This window comes from Cebus imitator, unplaced genomic scaffold, assembly GCF_001604975.1.
Source record: "Cebus imitator isolate Cc_AM_T3 unplaced genomic scaffold, Cebus_imitator-1.0 Scaffold60, whole genome shotgun sequence".
Classification (NCBI taxonomy): domain Eukaryota; kingdom Metazoa; phylum Chordata; class Mammalia; order Primates; family Cebidae; genus Cebus; species Cebus imitator.
In genome coordinates, this window is record NW_016107375.1 from 8455839 (window position 1) to 8474005 (window position 18167).

The following is an 18167-nucleotide window of genomic DNA, read 5'->3' on the forward strand; positions in this document are numbered from 1 at the left end:
TAGCAGCTCAGCCTGAAAAGAGGTTGAATGTGTGTGTGCCACTAATAACTGTGACTGCAGGAGGTAGGCAGGAAAGAGAAAGGAGAGACAGAGAGTGAGGAAGGGAAATGGAGAAAGAATCAGAGGAGGGAGGAAATAAAAATGAGAGAGAGGGAGAGAGAAAGGAGAGAGAGGGAGAGAGGGAGAGAGGGAGATTGTGGGAGACGTGAAAGAGTGAAGAATCAGAAGGAAGGAGGGGGGAGATGCAAAAGCAGATTTTTATTGGAAGCAATTGAAGTGGTTGCTATGAGACCCGCTCGAGCGGAGGACCAGCAGCCAGCCCTACGCTGATGGTTCTTACCTCGTACTAAAACCTTTGCTTTGACACAGTTTTAGAGTTGCTTAATATTCAAGCAAGCACCTGACACGGGTGACTTTTTCCTTCTTTTTTTTTCCTCCAGTCCCTCGGGTAAGATGGAGATAGAAAATGAAGCCAGCTGCTCCCCAGGCAGCGCATCAGGCGGGTCCAGAGAGTACAAGGTGGTAATGCTGGGATCAGGGGGAGTTGGTAAAAGCGGTAAGTTTTCACACCAAATTCTGGGGAAGGACAGACCTCTATAGAGACAACTCTATGGAGTGAAAGAAAAATGATATTGCTGACGCTGTTGGAGGTGAACTAGGCAGTTAAATACAGAGTATCGGTCTGGCAGGATGCTCGGAATTGTCAGAACTGTTAAACCGATGTTGATGAGTCAGGAGAAAGCAGTCAGTCAGCAATGATCCACAGAACTTTAACAGGATGATTGTTTTCTTTGATTTCATGCTGGGTGATATTTGCTCTTAGTGTATAGGTCTTTTTTAATAATAAAAATATGTATGAAATTTTCATGGTATGAGAAAAATGTGCTCCTGTTCTCAAAAATATTTATAGAAGTGCTATAAATATTCAATTAAACACACAGTTATAAACACAGACATATACTCAGGACGATCAATGCTAATTGCTGTTTGTTTCTGTCATTAGGAGGTTATTTTTCCTTGTCTGTAGTCTGACATACTATGTGTGGACTTTGAATACCAGAAGGAAAGTTGGCTTTTGAAAGTGGCAGTGATTTATGGAATCATATTCATTGTGAGTTCTGTGCAGGGTGATCAAGCTAAACTTTGTGGTTAATTAAAGGAGAAAGCTGCACAAGTAAATGAAGATGAGGTGATAATAAAGATGAAGAATAGTAAATTTGTTTTGGTACCTAAAGAACAGAAGTGTCAGTTGGGATTCTTGAGGAGTCTAAAAGGCCAAATATAACAAATTAAAAAAAAATATGTATGTAGTAGTTTTTGAGGCTGATCAAATGTTAGACAGCCCAGAGCTATGGCTATCACTAGAAAATCCATAAATATAGCTTTTTATATAAATACTAAATATCTCCACTGGAAATATATCTTTGGGGATGCTAAAAGGCAGAAGAAATATTATAGTTAATATGGAAAAAAGTATCAAAGCAATTCAATAGTTTTAGTGTTGACAAAAACGTTGACAGCTGAAGACAACATTTTTGGCAGAAGAAATTATAAAGCTAACAACTTTGGTGGTGGGTTCACAAGGGATAAGAAAACTGAACAGTGAAGTAAGATGAGGAGATTTTGACTTTAATAACATCTTTATCTTTAGCAAAGGCTAAGATAGCCAAAAACACAACATTCATCACCCCCACCCCTTCTCCTCCCCCCTACAAAAATATCATAAAAATAAAATAAATAGATAGATCTAAATGTGGTCAGTAGCACAATGCTTATCAAAGTAAAAATAAATTATGCATCTCTCCTGGGGAGGGGAAAATGTGAAATGAAAAACTTTGTAATTGTGTATGAATGAGGAATTTTTAAAAAGCCTTCTCCTTCTAACATAATGGTTTGAGAAGAAAGGAATCAAAATGGGAGAGGATTTAGGAGAGGAGGGAGGGAAGGGAGGAAGGATAAAGACAATGTAATCTCTATAAAATAAAGTTATACTTTACAAGAATCCAGTTAGATACAGTGAGGAAGAAAGAAATAAACAATGTGAGAATAAAATACCAAAGAAGAGAGGAAAACAGATCTAAAAAAGACAGGCAAAAGGCCAATCCATAGAAAATGCTACCAGTAGCTTGTGAGGTCAGGGAGATGCTGAAATAGTCCCAATAATGTGCCTCTGTATTGCTTTTGTTTGCTGGCTATTTGCTTTATCACCAGAAGGTTGGGGGTTGTCAGGATAGAGTGACTGGCTTTTAGCCTATTTCATCTTATTCCATGGAAATGAAACCTGGAAGAAGAGATGTTGGACAGGAATAGCCTTCAGCAACACACTTTTCTTGTGATATTGCTGATATTATAGCAGTGATATTTTGTGTTCTACATTGATCTCTCCCCAGTATTATTTGTGCTGACTGATCACTGTTACTGTTCCAATGACTATGGATTTTCAACATGACACGTGACCCACAGAGTGGTCTGGCTTGCTCTCATCTTCGCATTGTACAACAGAAGTCAGCTCATAATTAAGTACTTGAACAAAACTTTTCCAGTGAGATGAAAAGACAAGAATTACCACCTCATTCTCAGAGAAAGTTAAGGATAAAGAGTGTAAATAGCTCAGTTGTATTGATTATATAAAAATGGCAACCTTGGCTACTACACCAGAGAATATTTCTCATACTAAAATTTCACACCTGAAAAATGCTGTCCTTATGACTAAGTGTTTGAAATCACAGTGATAAAACCATCTGGTCCTTGGACATTTCTCCTGTGACTTATCTGATGTTATTATGTAAGTACATAAACATTCAAGCACTGATTCTCAATACTAACCTTCTATTGAAGGTTAAAATATTTGCTTTCAATCAACTAAAAATATGCATGGTTTATTTTGCCTTATTAAAGTCCAGGTTTGCATGCAGTGGCATGATCATGGCTCTAAAATATGTATTTTAAAAGCTACTTTTCATGTTGAAGACTTAGATCAACAGAGGTATATGAAGGGATTGTACAACCCCATTACCATGGGTTCTGTGAAGAGATTTCCAGGAGAGATCTGCTCTTCTAAAGAAACTAAAGAAGATGGATGAAGCGATCATCTGTTTCCAATTTTGAGAGTCAGGTCCAAGTCAGCCTTAAACATGGATTACAAACTAAATTTACGGTGACTATAATTTTTAAAATCTTAAAGATTTCTATGCTTATTAATATTTAATTTTTTTTACCTTTTCTTTTTGTAGAGATGGGTTATCACCATATTGCCCAGGTTGGCCTTGAACTTCTGGCCTCAAACAACGCTCCTGCCTCAGCCCCTGCAAAGTGCTGGGATTATAGGCATGAGTCATGGTGCCTGGCCTGAGAAATGTTTCCATCCATGTTTTCCTAAAATATATTTTTTTGAATAGAAACTTTTAAAAGAGTTTGCAACTTTACTGAAATAGGAATTCCCACAATATTTAAAATATGTCAGTTAATAAATGTACTGTATGTGATAAATTTTAAACCACAAGTAATCAATAAAGTTTCCTGAACATGTATTATGCACAGTCCTATTACTAGCTGTTATAGCGAGAAAAGATGGAGAACATAAACATTTATGAGGCCGTCATTACATGACAGGTATGGGCTACATGTACTTTATGCTTATACTCAGTCCTCACCACAGTCAGAGTCAGTATTCCATTTCCCAGAGGGAAAAACAGAAGTCCAAAAAATAACTTGTGCCTGGTCATGGGGTAATATTTTAGAGTTCTGTGATGTTTTATCTAACTCTACTACATTATGTTTAATGCTTTGAGAAGAACAAAGAGTTGCATCACTCATTATTAGAAGAAAATAGATCTATTGGCAACGCATTTCCTAGATCTCAAATGTTGTAATTAGAAGAGATCTTAACCATCTAAACTATCACTTTCATTTATGCATCTATGCCGCTTTAACCTTTAACCTAATTGAACACTATGCATAATACTTCTGTATAAATATAAAACAAATATTTATATTTAAATTTTTATACATAATATTGTTCAAGAGGGTTACTAATTATAGGGAAAACAGGGATACACAAGAGTTATTTGGACAATGGCCAAACTGAGGCTTTGAGAGTTGAAGAGACCTGCACAGGCCATTTATAAATCAGTGGCAGAGTCAGATCAAGAATGCAGCCCTTCTGACATCATTGAAACAGCTTTTCCATCACTCTCCAATTTTTACACAATGTAACCTGAATCAAAACTGCACCATACAAAGTAAAGGGTATGTATACAAAGTAGCAGGTGTGTAGGAGTAACACATATAGAGATCTAATGTATAGGATGAGGACTATAGGTAATAATATTTTATTTGGGGTTTGTTTAAACTAGTAGATTTTACTTTTTTATTTTTATGGGTTCATAGTAGGAGTATGAGATATTTGGATACAGACATACAGTGTATAATAATCACATCAGGGTATGGCGTATCCATCACCTCAAGCATTCATCATTTATTTGTTACCAATATTGCATTATATTTTTTTGGTTATTTTAAAATGTACAATAACTTATTGGTGACAATAATCTCCCTGTTGCTCTATCAAATGTTAGATCTTATTCACTCCCGTCTAACCATAATTTTGTAGTGATTAACCATCTCCACTCCCTCTTCCTACTACCCTTCCCAGCCTCTGGTAACCAACATTCTACATCTCCATTAATTAAAATGTTTTAATTTTTAACTTCCACAAATGAATGAGAACATGCAAAGTTTGTCTTTCTGTGTCTGGCTTATTTCACTTAACACAATGATCTCCATTTCCATCCATGCTGTTGCAAGTGACTAGATCTGTCTTTTTTTAAGGCTAAATAACATTCCATTGTGTATATACCACATTTCCTTTATTAATTCTTCTGTTGATGGATACTTAGGTTGCTTTCAAATCTTGGCTATTATTTATAGCGCTGCATAAATTAGTAGATTTTAGCTGCTGTAGCTACCACCCTCCATAAAAAGTGACTATGTGAAATGATGGATATGCTAATTTGTTTTCCTATAGTAAAGATTTTAGTATCTATATGTATTCCACAACATCTTATTGTATACCTTAAATATACACAATAAAGTTTATTTTTAAAATAATGAAGTTAAGACTCATGATGAGAAAAACAACTTAAGAAACAACACATATATATGTGTATACACACACACACACACACACACACACACACACATTCAGTGAAATAACACTAAACGACAGTAGAATAGAAACTTATATGTAAAAACTGTGATTACAACTCAAAACAAAGGAAACAACAAAAAAGAGCAATTATCCAATAAATTTCAGTATGTCAGTCACCTTCTTTTAGCTGTCTGTCTCATTTTGTTCCACTGCCCACCACCCACCCACCCTCCAAAAATGAAACTAAAAATAGTCTCATCGTTACAGTTTTAAAGTTTTATGGAGTCCTTATAACAGTTTTAAATATTGACTTTGTCGCTGTGTTTTGAAACAGCAAGGCTGTTCCTTAATGACAGAGCATGATTAAATGTTGTTTCCTTGGTGTCCCACCTATTTCTCCAAGTTCAGAATCAAATTATTCAACAGATTTTATTCTATAATAACAATATCTTATTTTCCGGGTATTTCGGGACATATCTGCATTTGAGATTTATGCTAAGTTAGTAGATTTTTACTTTATTGATTTTTTTTATTTTTATGGGTACATAGTAGGTGTATGTATATTTATGGAGCACAGGAGATATTTGTATACAGGCATACACTTAACATAATGATTATATTTTAAGATTTAAAGAATATAAGATTCATAATGATCATATTTGGCAAAATAAAATATTATTGCATAAAATTGGGGTAAAAATAACATTTTACCTATTCTGTATTCTGATCTTATTTGATAATAAAAATAAGAAAGCAAGTAAGAGAGGTATCTGAGCACAGAAATATCAAGAGATTTGCGTAAGAGTGACAGAAGTCAGAAAGCAAGGACTGTACATTAATGCAGGCTTTCTAACGCTGCATTGTTTTTCTATCAAATTGTGTGGGAAAAGCAGATAAAAGTTCCAAATGTCAGATGAGAACTATGTGTCCTTCTCTGGTCAATAGGACACATCTTGGAATTACTTGGTAAAGTGTTGTCTTAACATACATCTTCAATGTGAAATATGTATGAAACACTATGCAAGTCACTGAGAAGGGAGAAGGTGTTATTCATAACTATGATTTCAGATGATTCCTGACCTCTGGGAGTGTACCATGTCGTGGTGGAAATTTTGCTGTAATATGTCATACAAAACAATAACTTTATATTAGGCTTCCAATGTAAGAGCTTTGGAAACTCAGGATAAGGGATGGCTATAAGAGATGTGAAAGTTGAGAAGAAATCACAGCAGAGATGGTATTTAAATTGTGTCTTAAAAGATGAGGAGGATTTTTTGATGCTGAAAAGGAAAAGTACGGGGAGAACCGAGGAAGAGAATTGAACATAAATAGTGAGTACAATGGCAAAAAGCGATGTAGGGGCTTATAGTTTTTAATGGGAGGATCTTGATAACTTAGTGTCTTTAAGGGATAGTTGAAAGAATATCTTTTGAGATTTGTTCAATAGATAACTTAGTAAACTGTGACAAAGTTACACAACAAAAACTGAAAGCACAAAAAGGGTTAGGGAACTCAGAATTTATTAGAAAGCATCCACTGTGACTTCTTTGTAAAGAGAAGGCTCATTTGTAAAATATACAAACATATTCTCTCCTACGGCCATTTGCAATTTGTCACCTCTGTAAATTCAGTTTTGTGTAGCAGGATTTTATAAAGAGAAAGCAATAACAATATTTCTGAGATAAACAGAAAGCTGCACACAACTCCTTCCACCTAGGTGAATTAGGAAATCATGTAGGAAGCTGAGCCTTTATCTGATGAATTAAATCAAGGCAAACAATGAAGTGCATCATTCATGTCCCGGAGCCTCTGTGTTTTACCTCATTAGCAGAACTTTGAGTCTGACAAAGCCGAACAATTGTCACATCATGCCATGCGTTATCCTAGCTTCATGGAATGTAAGACAAAAGAAAATAAATAAACAAGGGGAAAGTAAAAAGATTTTAAGATTCCAGGGCCTTCTGTTTTCACCCTTAATTGTTACCACCTTAGTTATACGTCGGACCATCACTCACTGAAATACTGTCAGGAAGTATTAGCCAAGAGGTCTAAATAAGGCTCAGCAAAAGAGTAATTTGGTATCTACTCACTCAAGTAATGATTGGAAGCAGAATTCAGGCAAAAGTCTCTGATTGACAACATCTCTAAGATTATATGCACTCTGTAGATTTCAAATTGATGAAAAAGTGTTACTACAACTCTCTACGTGAATACTATGTGATATGTCTGCCCCATCTATGACTGGAGATGAATGAGCATGTAATGATTCCTGAATGACTCCACGTGCTGCTGGGCTCTTTAGGTTTACACATTCACTTTGGCGCTCTGCTGATTGATGGTCTATCACATTCCACTGCCTTCCTATACTCCTCGCCCTGCCTTCATCTTGTGAGGAAGGCATTACTGTTTGCATTTTATAAATGAGAGAACTGAGGTACATACACACACAAAAAAAAAAAAAAAAAAAAAAAAAAAAAAAAAAAACACACACGTAATATGGCCCGAGGCACATAGATATTAAATGACGAACCTAAGATGCCTATAGATGGATGTCTATGTTCAATGTTTACATTCTTTTTATTTTCTCACCTGAAAGTTTTTGTTTTATTGTTTGTGGACATGATACAGTGAACCTGAGTTCTAATTTCAGCTGCATTTTCATAGATGTATTTTAAATATCAAACATAATCATCTATATGAAAATATTTTAATATTTTTAATTTTCTACACAAAAAACAGAGAGTGCTATCCTTGTTAGATGGGGTAGTGGGTAGCAGGAGGAGCTCTGACTAAACATTTTAGTGTGGAGGCGCCAAAGACTGGTTTGTTCTTGTCCACTCAGAGACCCTTGGGGTCCTCAATCTCATAGAGAGAAGGTGACAATTCCCTCAATGAGGAAACCAAGTAACCCGGTAATTATAGGAATTTATTGAAACTGGGATCATGCTAACAAAGAAAATAAACAGTGCTGAATAAACCACATAGATTTTTGAAATTAGCTGGTGATCTCCTTAGGGAAGCATATTTTCTTTAAATATATACATTTTGGAGTAATTGATAGAAACTTAAAAAAGTCTGTGTGTGTGTGTGTGTGTGTGTGTGACTGTCTGTGTGTGTGTGTGTGTGCATGCGCGCACACGTGCCTAGACCTATGAAAAGCCCACAGATATTGCCAAGAATTAGACACAGCCTCTGCCCTGTCCACCAGGGTAACAAACAAGATGTATAAACAGACTTGTGAGACAATGATAGAGATGTATGGGAGTTATTTTGGAAGCAACGAGAACTATGGCTTAGAAAGTTAAGTTGACCTACCATATACTGCTCAGCTGTTCATCGGTAGCATGGAGACTAGAGTCTCCTGATTTTCTGGAGCACGAATTTTTCCAATAGGCCATACTGCCTCCCAAACCCAGCATAAAATCTCACAGGAGATCAAGCTGTTGCCTATGACTGATTATTTCTCTCTCTCTCTCTCTCTCTGTGTGTGTGTGTGTGTGTGTGTGTGTATGCATTTGCAGTGTGGTGGAATTGTAACTGTACACACTGACAGACGGTAGTCCTCTGCACTGCTTACACATGTGCAAGGTGTACTCTTATCAATGAATTTGGCTATTTGCAAAGCCTGTCAATGATGTCAACTCAATCGCTTGGGCTTTGCTTATAAATACCAGCTTTCTGGTGACCCTGACCAAACACTGCCATCTGTCCTTCCCATTTGGTCAGCAAGGACCAGCTAAGTGCCACTGCTAGCCACTGTGCCAGACATTTCTACCCTTTCTGCCTACTATAATTCTACTTCAGCTAACAGCACAGCATCAGCATGAGAATATTGGTAGTTCAGGTCCCCACACACTCCAAGCACATCAGCATTCTGCCACTGCCAAGTGCATTGGGCAGATAGAAACATGTGCCTGATTCTCACTAAAGTGTTTGTGAAGGATGTAAAGCTGAAGTGGAAGTGGAGAGTTGGGACCCCCCGAAGATGTTGCATTGAAAGGGAAATCAGAGCAAAAATGAGATTTGCACTCACAGGAAAAAAAATCTTTAAATGAACTGAAATGAAATTGTGTAGACAATTTGTGGTCTTAACAATGGAACACCAAACAAAGATTTTTAACTATTGTAGTTAGAGAAGTTGTGGTGGTGGTAGGTAAGGGAAGTCGTTTATCAGAAGATTTCTTGTATATATGAAAGTCAATATTTGGGTCGTCACTGAATGAATCAGAAGTCCTTAGACACTTGACCAGTTCGCAGTTCCTCTTAATATGCTTTAAAATGAACAATCAAGTTTGTGTCTCTGTTCATACATCTGTGTGAACTCACAAAAGAGGAATGTTTTTTATTTTGTCCAAACTATAACTCTTTCCATTTCTTCCTTCAAAGAATGTCAAAATAAAAGCCAACACTTTTGAGTTTTGCATATGCCTGACCCTGTTCAAAATGCACTAAATACATTTATTTATCAAATCTCACTAAACCCAGCACTCTAGGTGTCGTTAATATCCCTCATTTATAGATGAGAACAGTAAGGTTTGAAGAAGGTAAGTATTTCACTCAGGAACCCAGAGGTGACGATTACGCAGAACTCAGTCACTGCCAGTGAATAGCTCTTAACCACTGTTCGTTCACTGTGCTCCCCACCTTGCATTCTTTTGATCAACTTTCATTCTGTACAATGAAGCCCCACCATAAAAGTGATGACAGAATGATGTGAACTGGAGGTTTGAGTAACCCAGGAAATCCATATTTGTGTTTTCTCATCTGTAAAATGGGGATGACAATAATAACTACTATAATGGTTCATACTCAGAATATTAATGACAAAATCTGGCACAAACTATAGGACAATGTTTATAACATAAATGGATAGCGTTGTTTTTAATTATTTACCGTTGACAACACTTGACTTTGCACAGATCAGTTAAGCTCTTTGAGTCTTCATTTTCCCCGTTAAGGGCTTTAATTAAAATATCCTCAGAGAATTGCTGGGTAGGTGTCATTGGAAAATATTAAACAAAAACCATAGATTACAGCGCCCGCTGTTACACCTTCATTAAAACTCTTCCTTCCTTCCTTTCTCCCTCCCTCCCTTCCTCCCTCCCTCCCTGCTTTCCCTCCCTCCCTCCTTCCCTCTTTTCTTCCTTCCTTCCTTTTTTATGTTCCTCCCTCCTTCCTTTCGTGCCTCCACCTAAGGCAGTTACCTCTGTAACATAGGGAAGGGTAGTGGCACATCTTTCAGATAAGTCCTAGGAAAATACAATTTGGGTTGAATATTATAAATCTGCCATTGTATATGCACCTGCTCTATTCCTGTTCTTGCTCTCTAAATCCTGATATTGATTAATTTCAGCTTTGGTCTCTTGAGTGGTAATTTCAGTGACAGTAATAACAGTGGTTTACTAGTTACCTTAGTAAACAATCCCTTTATTCATTCTAATTGACCCATAACACACACACACACACACACACACACACACACACACAGAGAGAGAGAGAGAGAGAGAGAGAGAGAGAGAGCACAGCCTGTTCGAGAAAGGATTGGAGGACAATTGCTTGCTACAATGCCCGATTGCTTCACAGGGCCCAATTAGAAGGGCTATGACTTTTAACAGAGCATGACTCTGCTTGAATCTGAACTGAAATTAAGTTTTCCAATATGTGTATTGTTTTAATAAATTTTGAGTTATATGACTTATCTTGTATTCTCCATAGTAACAACACTGAACATTTAAAGGGAAAAAGTCATATTTAATGGTTGCAGGAAAATCTAATAATAAGCTACATTCATACGATTTTTGTTTAATTGAAGAAATCAGGCTCTTTATTTAGTAGGAAAAGGGAACATCTTTTACTTGAAATTGTAAAACCTTTAGCTAATTGGTTCCTGCCTGTTATATTTATTTTTTATTTGCTGTTTAAAAAATATATCTTACTTTATTCTGACATCATTATCTTAGGATTGAAATAGGTGGGAAACATTAGGGATTTTATTTGGGCAAATTCTGAGCAACAGAAATCTGGAATACCTCAGCATGTTTTTTTTTCCCTTTCAGTTTTAGTTGACAAGTAATGATCATATGTATTTATGTGCTATTTTGATAGGTGTATACAATGTGTAATGATCAAATAATGGTAATTAGGATATCTATCACCTCGAACATTTATTACTTCTTTTTGCTGTGAACATTAAAATCCTCTCTAACTTTTTGAAACTACACTATAAATTATAGCTGACCACATTTATTATATAGCACGGTAGAACACCAGAACTCATTCCTCCCATCTAGCTGTGATTTTGTATCTGTTAACCAAACTCTCCCCATCCTCCCCCCCACTGCTCTTCCCAGACTCTAATGACCACAGTTCTACTTCTATGATATCAACTTTTTTAGGTTTCACTTACGAGTGAGAGCTTTTGGTATTTATCTTTCTATGCCTAATTTATTTTACTTAACGTAATGTCCTCCAGGATCATCTACGTTGTGGCAAATGACAGGATTTCATTCTTATTTCATGTCTGAAGAGCATTCCATCGTGTATGCATATGACATTTCCTTTTTCCATTCATCTGTTGATGGGCATTCAGGTGTATGCCATATCTCAGTTATTGTGCATAGTGGTGCAATAAACATAGGGTTGTAGGTATCCTTTTAATATACTGATTCCCTTTTCATTAGATAAATACACAGTAGTGGGATTTCGTCTATCATCTTTTAAACCCCCATCTCCCACTCTTACCTGCTCTTCACACTGCTGTCAGTTTGATTGTCCTGAAATACCATTTTGATTATTCTCCTCCTTGAACAACTAAGATATGTTACTTTATTCCAACACCATCCTTTCAGAATTCAAATAGACCCAGACACGTTCTTCCATCACTGTCCTCTATCTTCTAGATAAACTACTTTACTTTTTGTTCCTCCAAATTCTTAGAGCTTCTTCCCTGTATTATTCACAAAATAATTTTAAAATAAGCTCTCTCCTTCTTTCCCTTGATTTGTTAATTTGATCTTTCCTTTCAGATTCTGCACAAGTACCTCTTGCTCCTTAACGTCCTCCCCATTTACTCTAGTCTAACATCTTCTCTCTTCTTTATAACACTTAAAATTCTTTCTGTGACATTTTGGGCTGGATGATACAAAAAAGAAAAAAAAATTCTTTCCGATTATTATTCCTTCCAATAACTATTTACAATTACACGGGTTCTTTGAGCATCTGGCCTACGGTCTTAAGATGGTATTTAAATTTTGAATTTGTATTTAATTTGTTATCTCTTTATATGTAATTTTCATGTCTTAGTCTCAAATTCATGAAAAGTAGGAAATAGATTTTCGTATTGTCTTTTTCTAGGATACCTATGGGAGTACATCTTCAAAAATATTTATAAACATAATACCCTTCTTTCATCTTTGAGGAATGCAGAGAGCAAGACACCAGGCATATGTAGTAAAATAAAACTATGCAATATTTTAAAATTTCACAATAGAGCCATGAATAATAGAGAAAGAAACTGGCACCAAGAGAGAAATGGCATGTGCGTGAGTATAGGGCAGGGATGTGGCTTGTGAAAAACCTAGACTCAGGCCAGCATTAACAGTCTTTGATGACAGTGGATTTGAAGATGAAGAAGCCCACCCCCAATGTTTAGAATGCTCAGAAACACAAATAGATGACAGGATGTTTGTCCATCAAAATATGGCAGATAGTCATAAACAAGTAAGATATAAATGCTGAGTTAAGGGCTGGGTATGGTGGCTCACGCCTATAATCCCAGCACTCACTTGAGGCCAGGAGTTTGAGACCAGCCTGGCCAACATGGCAAAACCCCGTCTCTACTAAAAATACAAAAATTAGCTGAGTGTGGTGGTACATGCCTGTAGTTTCAGCTACTTGGGAAGCTGAGGCATGAGAATCTCTTAAACCCAGGAGGCGAAGGTTGCAGTGAGCCAAGATCATACCGCTGCACATCAGCCTGGACAACAAAGAGAGACGCTGTCTCCATAAAGAAAAATAATAAATAAATGAATAAATAAATACATAAATGCTGAATTAAAAAGAACTGATTATGCACCAACAGACTATTTGAAACAGCATGGACTTTGAAGAGGGACAGGCATGCGCTGAAATTCAGTTCTCCCACTAATAAGTCAAGTGACTTTGCTGGTTCTTCCTTTTCTTCTGGATCTCTTAATGTTGCAGTGTACACAGCTTCTTCTCATTTTAATTTCCTAGTGTATTTCATCTAGTCACATGGGTTCAATATAATTTATATACCTTTATATCTTTGTATTAAATTAAATTTATATCTAGATTACATTTATATCTAAATTTATATCAAGATAATTAGACATAATTAAAATGACAAAAATTTTAAAAGACTACAATGCTAACCAAGTGGTAGGGCATAATGCAAGTATGAATTCATACATACCATAAAAAATAATTTGACACTCTGTATTAAGATGAAGAAATATGTAAACTGATCATGTGATTTAGCAATTCTATTCCTAGTTGTATAAACTCAATAGAAATTCCTATGTATGAACAAAAGAGACATGGTCACAATGTTTACAGTGGCATTATTCCTAATAGTCCTCAATTAAATGTCTACATGTTCATTCTCTGAGTGAATCAATTGTGTTAGAATTTATATATATATATATATATATATATATGTATATATGTATACACACACACATTAATTATACATAGATGAAATATATATACGTGTGTATGTGCATATATCTATGTGTGAATACATACACATACACATGCACACAAGGAAGACATCACCATATGTCTAGGTACTCTCCTTTCAGGGGAGGGAGGAGGCAGTGATTGGGAGAGGTTCTGGGAATTTTGAAGCCTGGAAATGAAGGCTAAAATTCCCCCCAAACTAAACCACTGATCTTTCCAAACTTGTTTACCCTCAGTCTCCCTCATATAAATTGAGAACAACTCCATCTTTCCAATCGCACAGGCCCAAAACTTTGGCCTGATGCCTTATTCCTCTCTTTTCTTTATACTTCCACAGCCAATTCAAAAGTAATTTCCTTGGTTTTGTCTTCTTTGTATATCCAGAGGTGTCCTTTTTTTCAAAACTCAGTTGTGAATTGAATTCGAATTTACCATCTTCTTTTGCCTGTACCTATAGTTTTGCACCAACCCTTCTTCATGTTTCAGTTGTCTCCTACAATTTATTAACACAGCAGCTAGAGTGGTCTTTTTTTTTTGCCAACTGAAAATTCTATATTTATTCATTTTATCATTCAAATGTTAAGAAAAACATACATTCCAAAATAAACAAAAAGTGAGAGATGTCATTGCTGGTTTATTTCCCTTAATATAAATTAAAAGGATTTAAAACATAAATGGAGTCCTTCAACTTGAAAAAAAAGGGGGAAATACTAGACAGGAATTTTTTAAGCTACAAGTCAGATTTTGTCATTACTGTGCTTAAAACTGTACCCTGGCTCTTGTTTCACTCACAAAACTTTTAACAGCCATTGTCACTTCTGTGATCGCATGTCCTACTAACCTCCCTCTTGCTCTCTCTAATTCAGTGACATCAGCTTCCATGCTGTTCCTAAAATATGCCAGACAGGCTTACTTCCCTTTTAGGGTCTTTGTGCTGGCTTTTCCCTCTGCCTGGGACACTTTTCTCCATATATCTGCTGGGCTTACTCTAGCTTTTCTAAACACCTCTTTCCTATTGTCATGTCAACGGACCTGTCCGCACCAGCCTATTCTATTGAAAACCTCACCTTCCTACCACATCCGCATCTCCCTACCACATCGGCATCTCCCTTTCTCTGGGCCACTTTTTTCTTTCTACAGCACCTATCACTTTCCAATGTAATAACTGATTATGTTACTAGTTATTGTTGGCCTTCTCCAGCACTAGAATGTCTGTTTTATTCTCCCATGTGCCTAGTGAATAAAGGAAATAAAGTTGCCTAAACTTATGAAGCCTCAATGTATTTATCTCTAAACTATGGAAAATAAGAATACTAGTCTTGCCAGTGGTTTGTAAGATTCAGGGTTGTAGCAGTGGAGATGAGACGTGATAAGTCTCTAGATATGTTTTAAAAGGAATGCCAAAAGCATTTAATGATTGATAGGAGAGCATTGTTGGCCTAAGCCAAAAATGGTTTTGTCATCAATTGAATGTATTGTTCTCTGCATATTTGTCAAAAAGTAAAGAAAAAGCCTTGTAAGATTGTTTTTTTAATGTTTTGCAGCAAAAGAGAGCACACATGGCTCTTGATATTGTAGAAAGACAAAGTACAAGTGTTTATGATCTTCTGATGCTTATACTCCCATTGAGTTTAAGACTTTTTGAAACAGAACTTGTAGAGAAGATATAAAGATTACATGTAACAATCCATATAAATAGGTGTCATCCATATAGTTGGTATTAGATAAATGTCTGAAGTTATTATTTTTATTGTATTAATAAAAAGACTGATAGTTAAGTTGAGGAGGATATATATATATATATATTTATATATATATATATATATAAAGATTAAAATGCAAAGTTACATTTACGTATTCTAAATGAAAGGGGAATCAGTAAAAACTTGTTTATAGATCATTATAATGTAGGAAATCACACTCTATTAAGGAGTTTTGAACTGGATCATTCATTCATTTAATATGCAGTATAGATGTATTGAGTTCTATAGATTTTCAACCATCATTCTGGATGCTAGAGTCATAGAATTAGCCCGAGCCCACACCTTCAGAAAGGTAAAGAGAGACAAATGACAAGGAAATTGCAATTACCAAAGCATCAAGGCTGATCTTGTTAGTACTTATTTTTCTGATTATCTGTTACACATAAATTTGCTATATATAATTTACCTAGAACCAAAATAGAAAATCAGAAAAGTTCATCTCCTTCTTTCCTTAAAATCATGTGCCAACAGCATGGAGGTTTTCTTCGGAGCATAGGCCAGATGTTGCCATCCTGTTTCTCTATTTCATCCCAAATATTGATGTGGCTGTTCATTCCTCTGAAGCTGGGTTTGTTTTGTATAGCATGTGCTTAAGAGAAAAGATTTGAGATCTTGATACCAGCATTTACATACTGGTCCATTCCTTCAGTAATGTTGCGATCATGGGCATATCACTCAGCATCTCTGAATCTTGGTTTTCTTCTCTGTCAAGTGGGGATGATTGTATGATGGCCTTCCAATGAATTAATGAATAGGCTTCCAATGAATTCATGTAAATAAAATCCTGAAAACAGTACCTGTAACTTCCACATAAGCACTAGGTATTATGGTTGTGGTTATGATTGTAGCTATTGTTATTGTAACCATTATGTCTTTGCAAAAAAAAAAAAAAAAAAAAAAAAAAAACCCTATTCTGTCCTACCCAGGCTGACAATTATGTTTTCTCCATTTTTCTCTAAGACCAAGATAACTTTATTCTCCCTTACTTCAATAAAAGCATTTCTTATTTATGTCTCTATGTATTACAATTATTCTGTCTTTAGGGTGAAAAGATTCATGCAATCCTGAGCAAATGGGCTTAGAAGGAGGGGAACCAAAGGCTACTTTTGCTAATGATTTTCTGGGAAGGAAAGTGGCTTCTGATTTCTAAACCTCTGGTTTTTCCCAGAAAGGAAGATAGGTTGCTGCAGTTTTTGAGAACTATGACCATAAAAAGTTATTGCCTAGAATTATTCTGATCCCTCAGAAAAGAACTTTCTAATACAACTTCCAACAAGGCAAGTTTCTCATGCAGAAAACCTTTAGAAGCAAGCAAATTCAAAAGAGAATTTAAGGAGCCAGGTTATAGCTTCAGTATTGTGTTCAATTTGAGCTTCTGGAAGGTCACACATTTTACATCTCTTTGAGCTGCTCCCCATCACTCCCAGCACATGCTATCATTTTTAATTTTCAAGTTTTATAGCTAGCACTTGAGCTACACCAGCTAATCTCTAGCTAACTAATAAGGTCCTCTGCTTCCACCTTTATTGATTAATCATCTGTTGGAGTTTTTAATGTCCATTTGTGTTTAATTTGCTGATATTAAAAATGCCTCTTTCCTGAAAGTGATGGATGGTCTTCCAAAGGACAGGACTTTGGTTATGATTTATGTAATAGTGAATTCACTAGAGCCTGGCTGGAAAACTACCCTTACAGATCATTGTAATAAAGAGTTCTGTAGCAACACTTTTCAGGTCTTAGAGCTTCCGTACTGTCTGGTGGATAAAGTTTACTTTTTATTCAAATTTCTATGTAGACCTTCTAGTATCAGCCTCCAATAAAACTTCCCCAGTGGGAATTACTGTTTTCTTAAACAAACCCTTTGCTCCAGACAAGGGAACTTTTCATCTCCCATGTATACCTTATGTCCCTATACCTAACTTTTGTATAAGATGTCCTACTTATTTCCAGTAACTTTCTGGAATTTTCTCTGCCCACTTAATTTATTCTTCAAGAACTAAGAGGTAAATATCCAAACCCACAGTAATTTATTCTTCATCTCAGTATTTCTAGTTTTCACTGTCTGTGCTATTTATTTAACACTTAACATATTCTGATTTGTATATTTAACCTTTTCTGTTTATGTCCTGTCTTTTCTCCATAATATAAACTCCTATAAGTTAAGTTTTATATACTCTACACTCTATGCCATTACTTCTCGAATTGTTGTTCCCTGGCCCTCAGCAGCCACAGCATCTGGCAACTTGCTAGAAATACGGTCGTTCACTCCCCACTTCAGATCTACAGAATCAGAAACTCTAAAGGGCATTTTCAAAACTCCCCATATAATCATATTGTATAGCAGTTTGAGAATCCCTAGTCTACATGATGCTGCTTTCTCTCTTTTTCACAATAGCAAGGGCTCAGGATATACTGGACACTTGCATATTTGTTAGTTAAAATTAGTTTCTTCTAATTCTAAACAACAGCTAACACACTTTGGATAGGATCAAAGACACACCTCTTTCTAAACATGAAGCTCATTTCTCCACTTCTCTTTTTCCCTTCATTACATT

The 18167-nt window shown here is 35.9% G+C and overlaps 1 protein-coding gene across 1 annotated transcript in view; it reads left to right on the plus strand.

The window, feature by feature from the left end:
- Positions 1–240: 240 nt before the first annotated feature.
- The window catches only part of RIT2 (Ras like without CAAX 2), a 377829-nt gene continuing 359902 nt past the window's right edge, over positions 241–18167 (plus strand). Inside the window, exon 1 of the mRNA XM_017529725.2 lies at positions 241–556. Within this exon, the coding sequence (XP_017385214.1) occupies positions 454–556 (103 nt within the window). The 5' untranslated portion in view covers positions 241–453. The remainder of the gene's footprint in view (positions 557–18167) is intronic.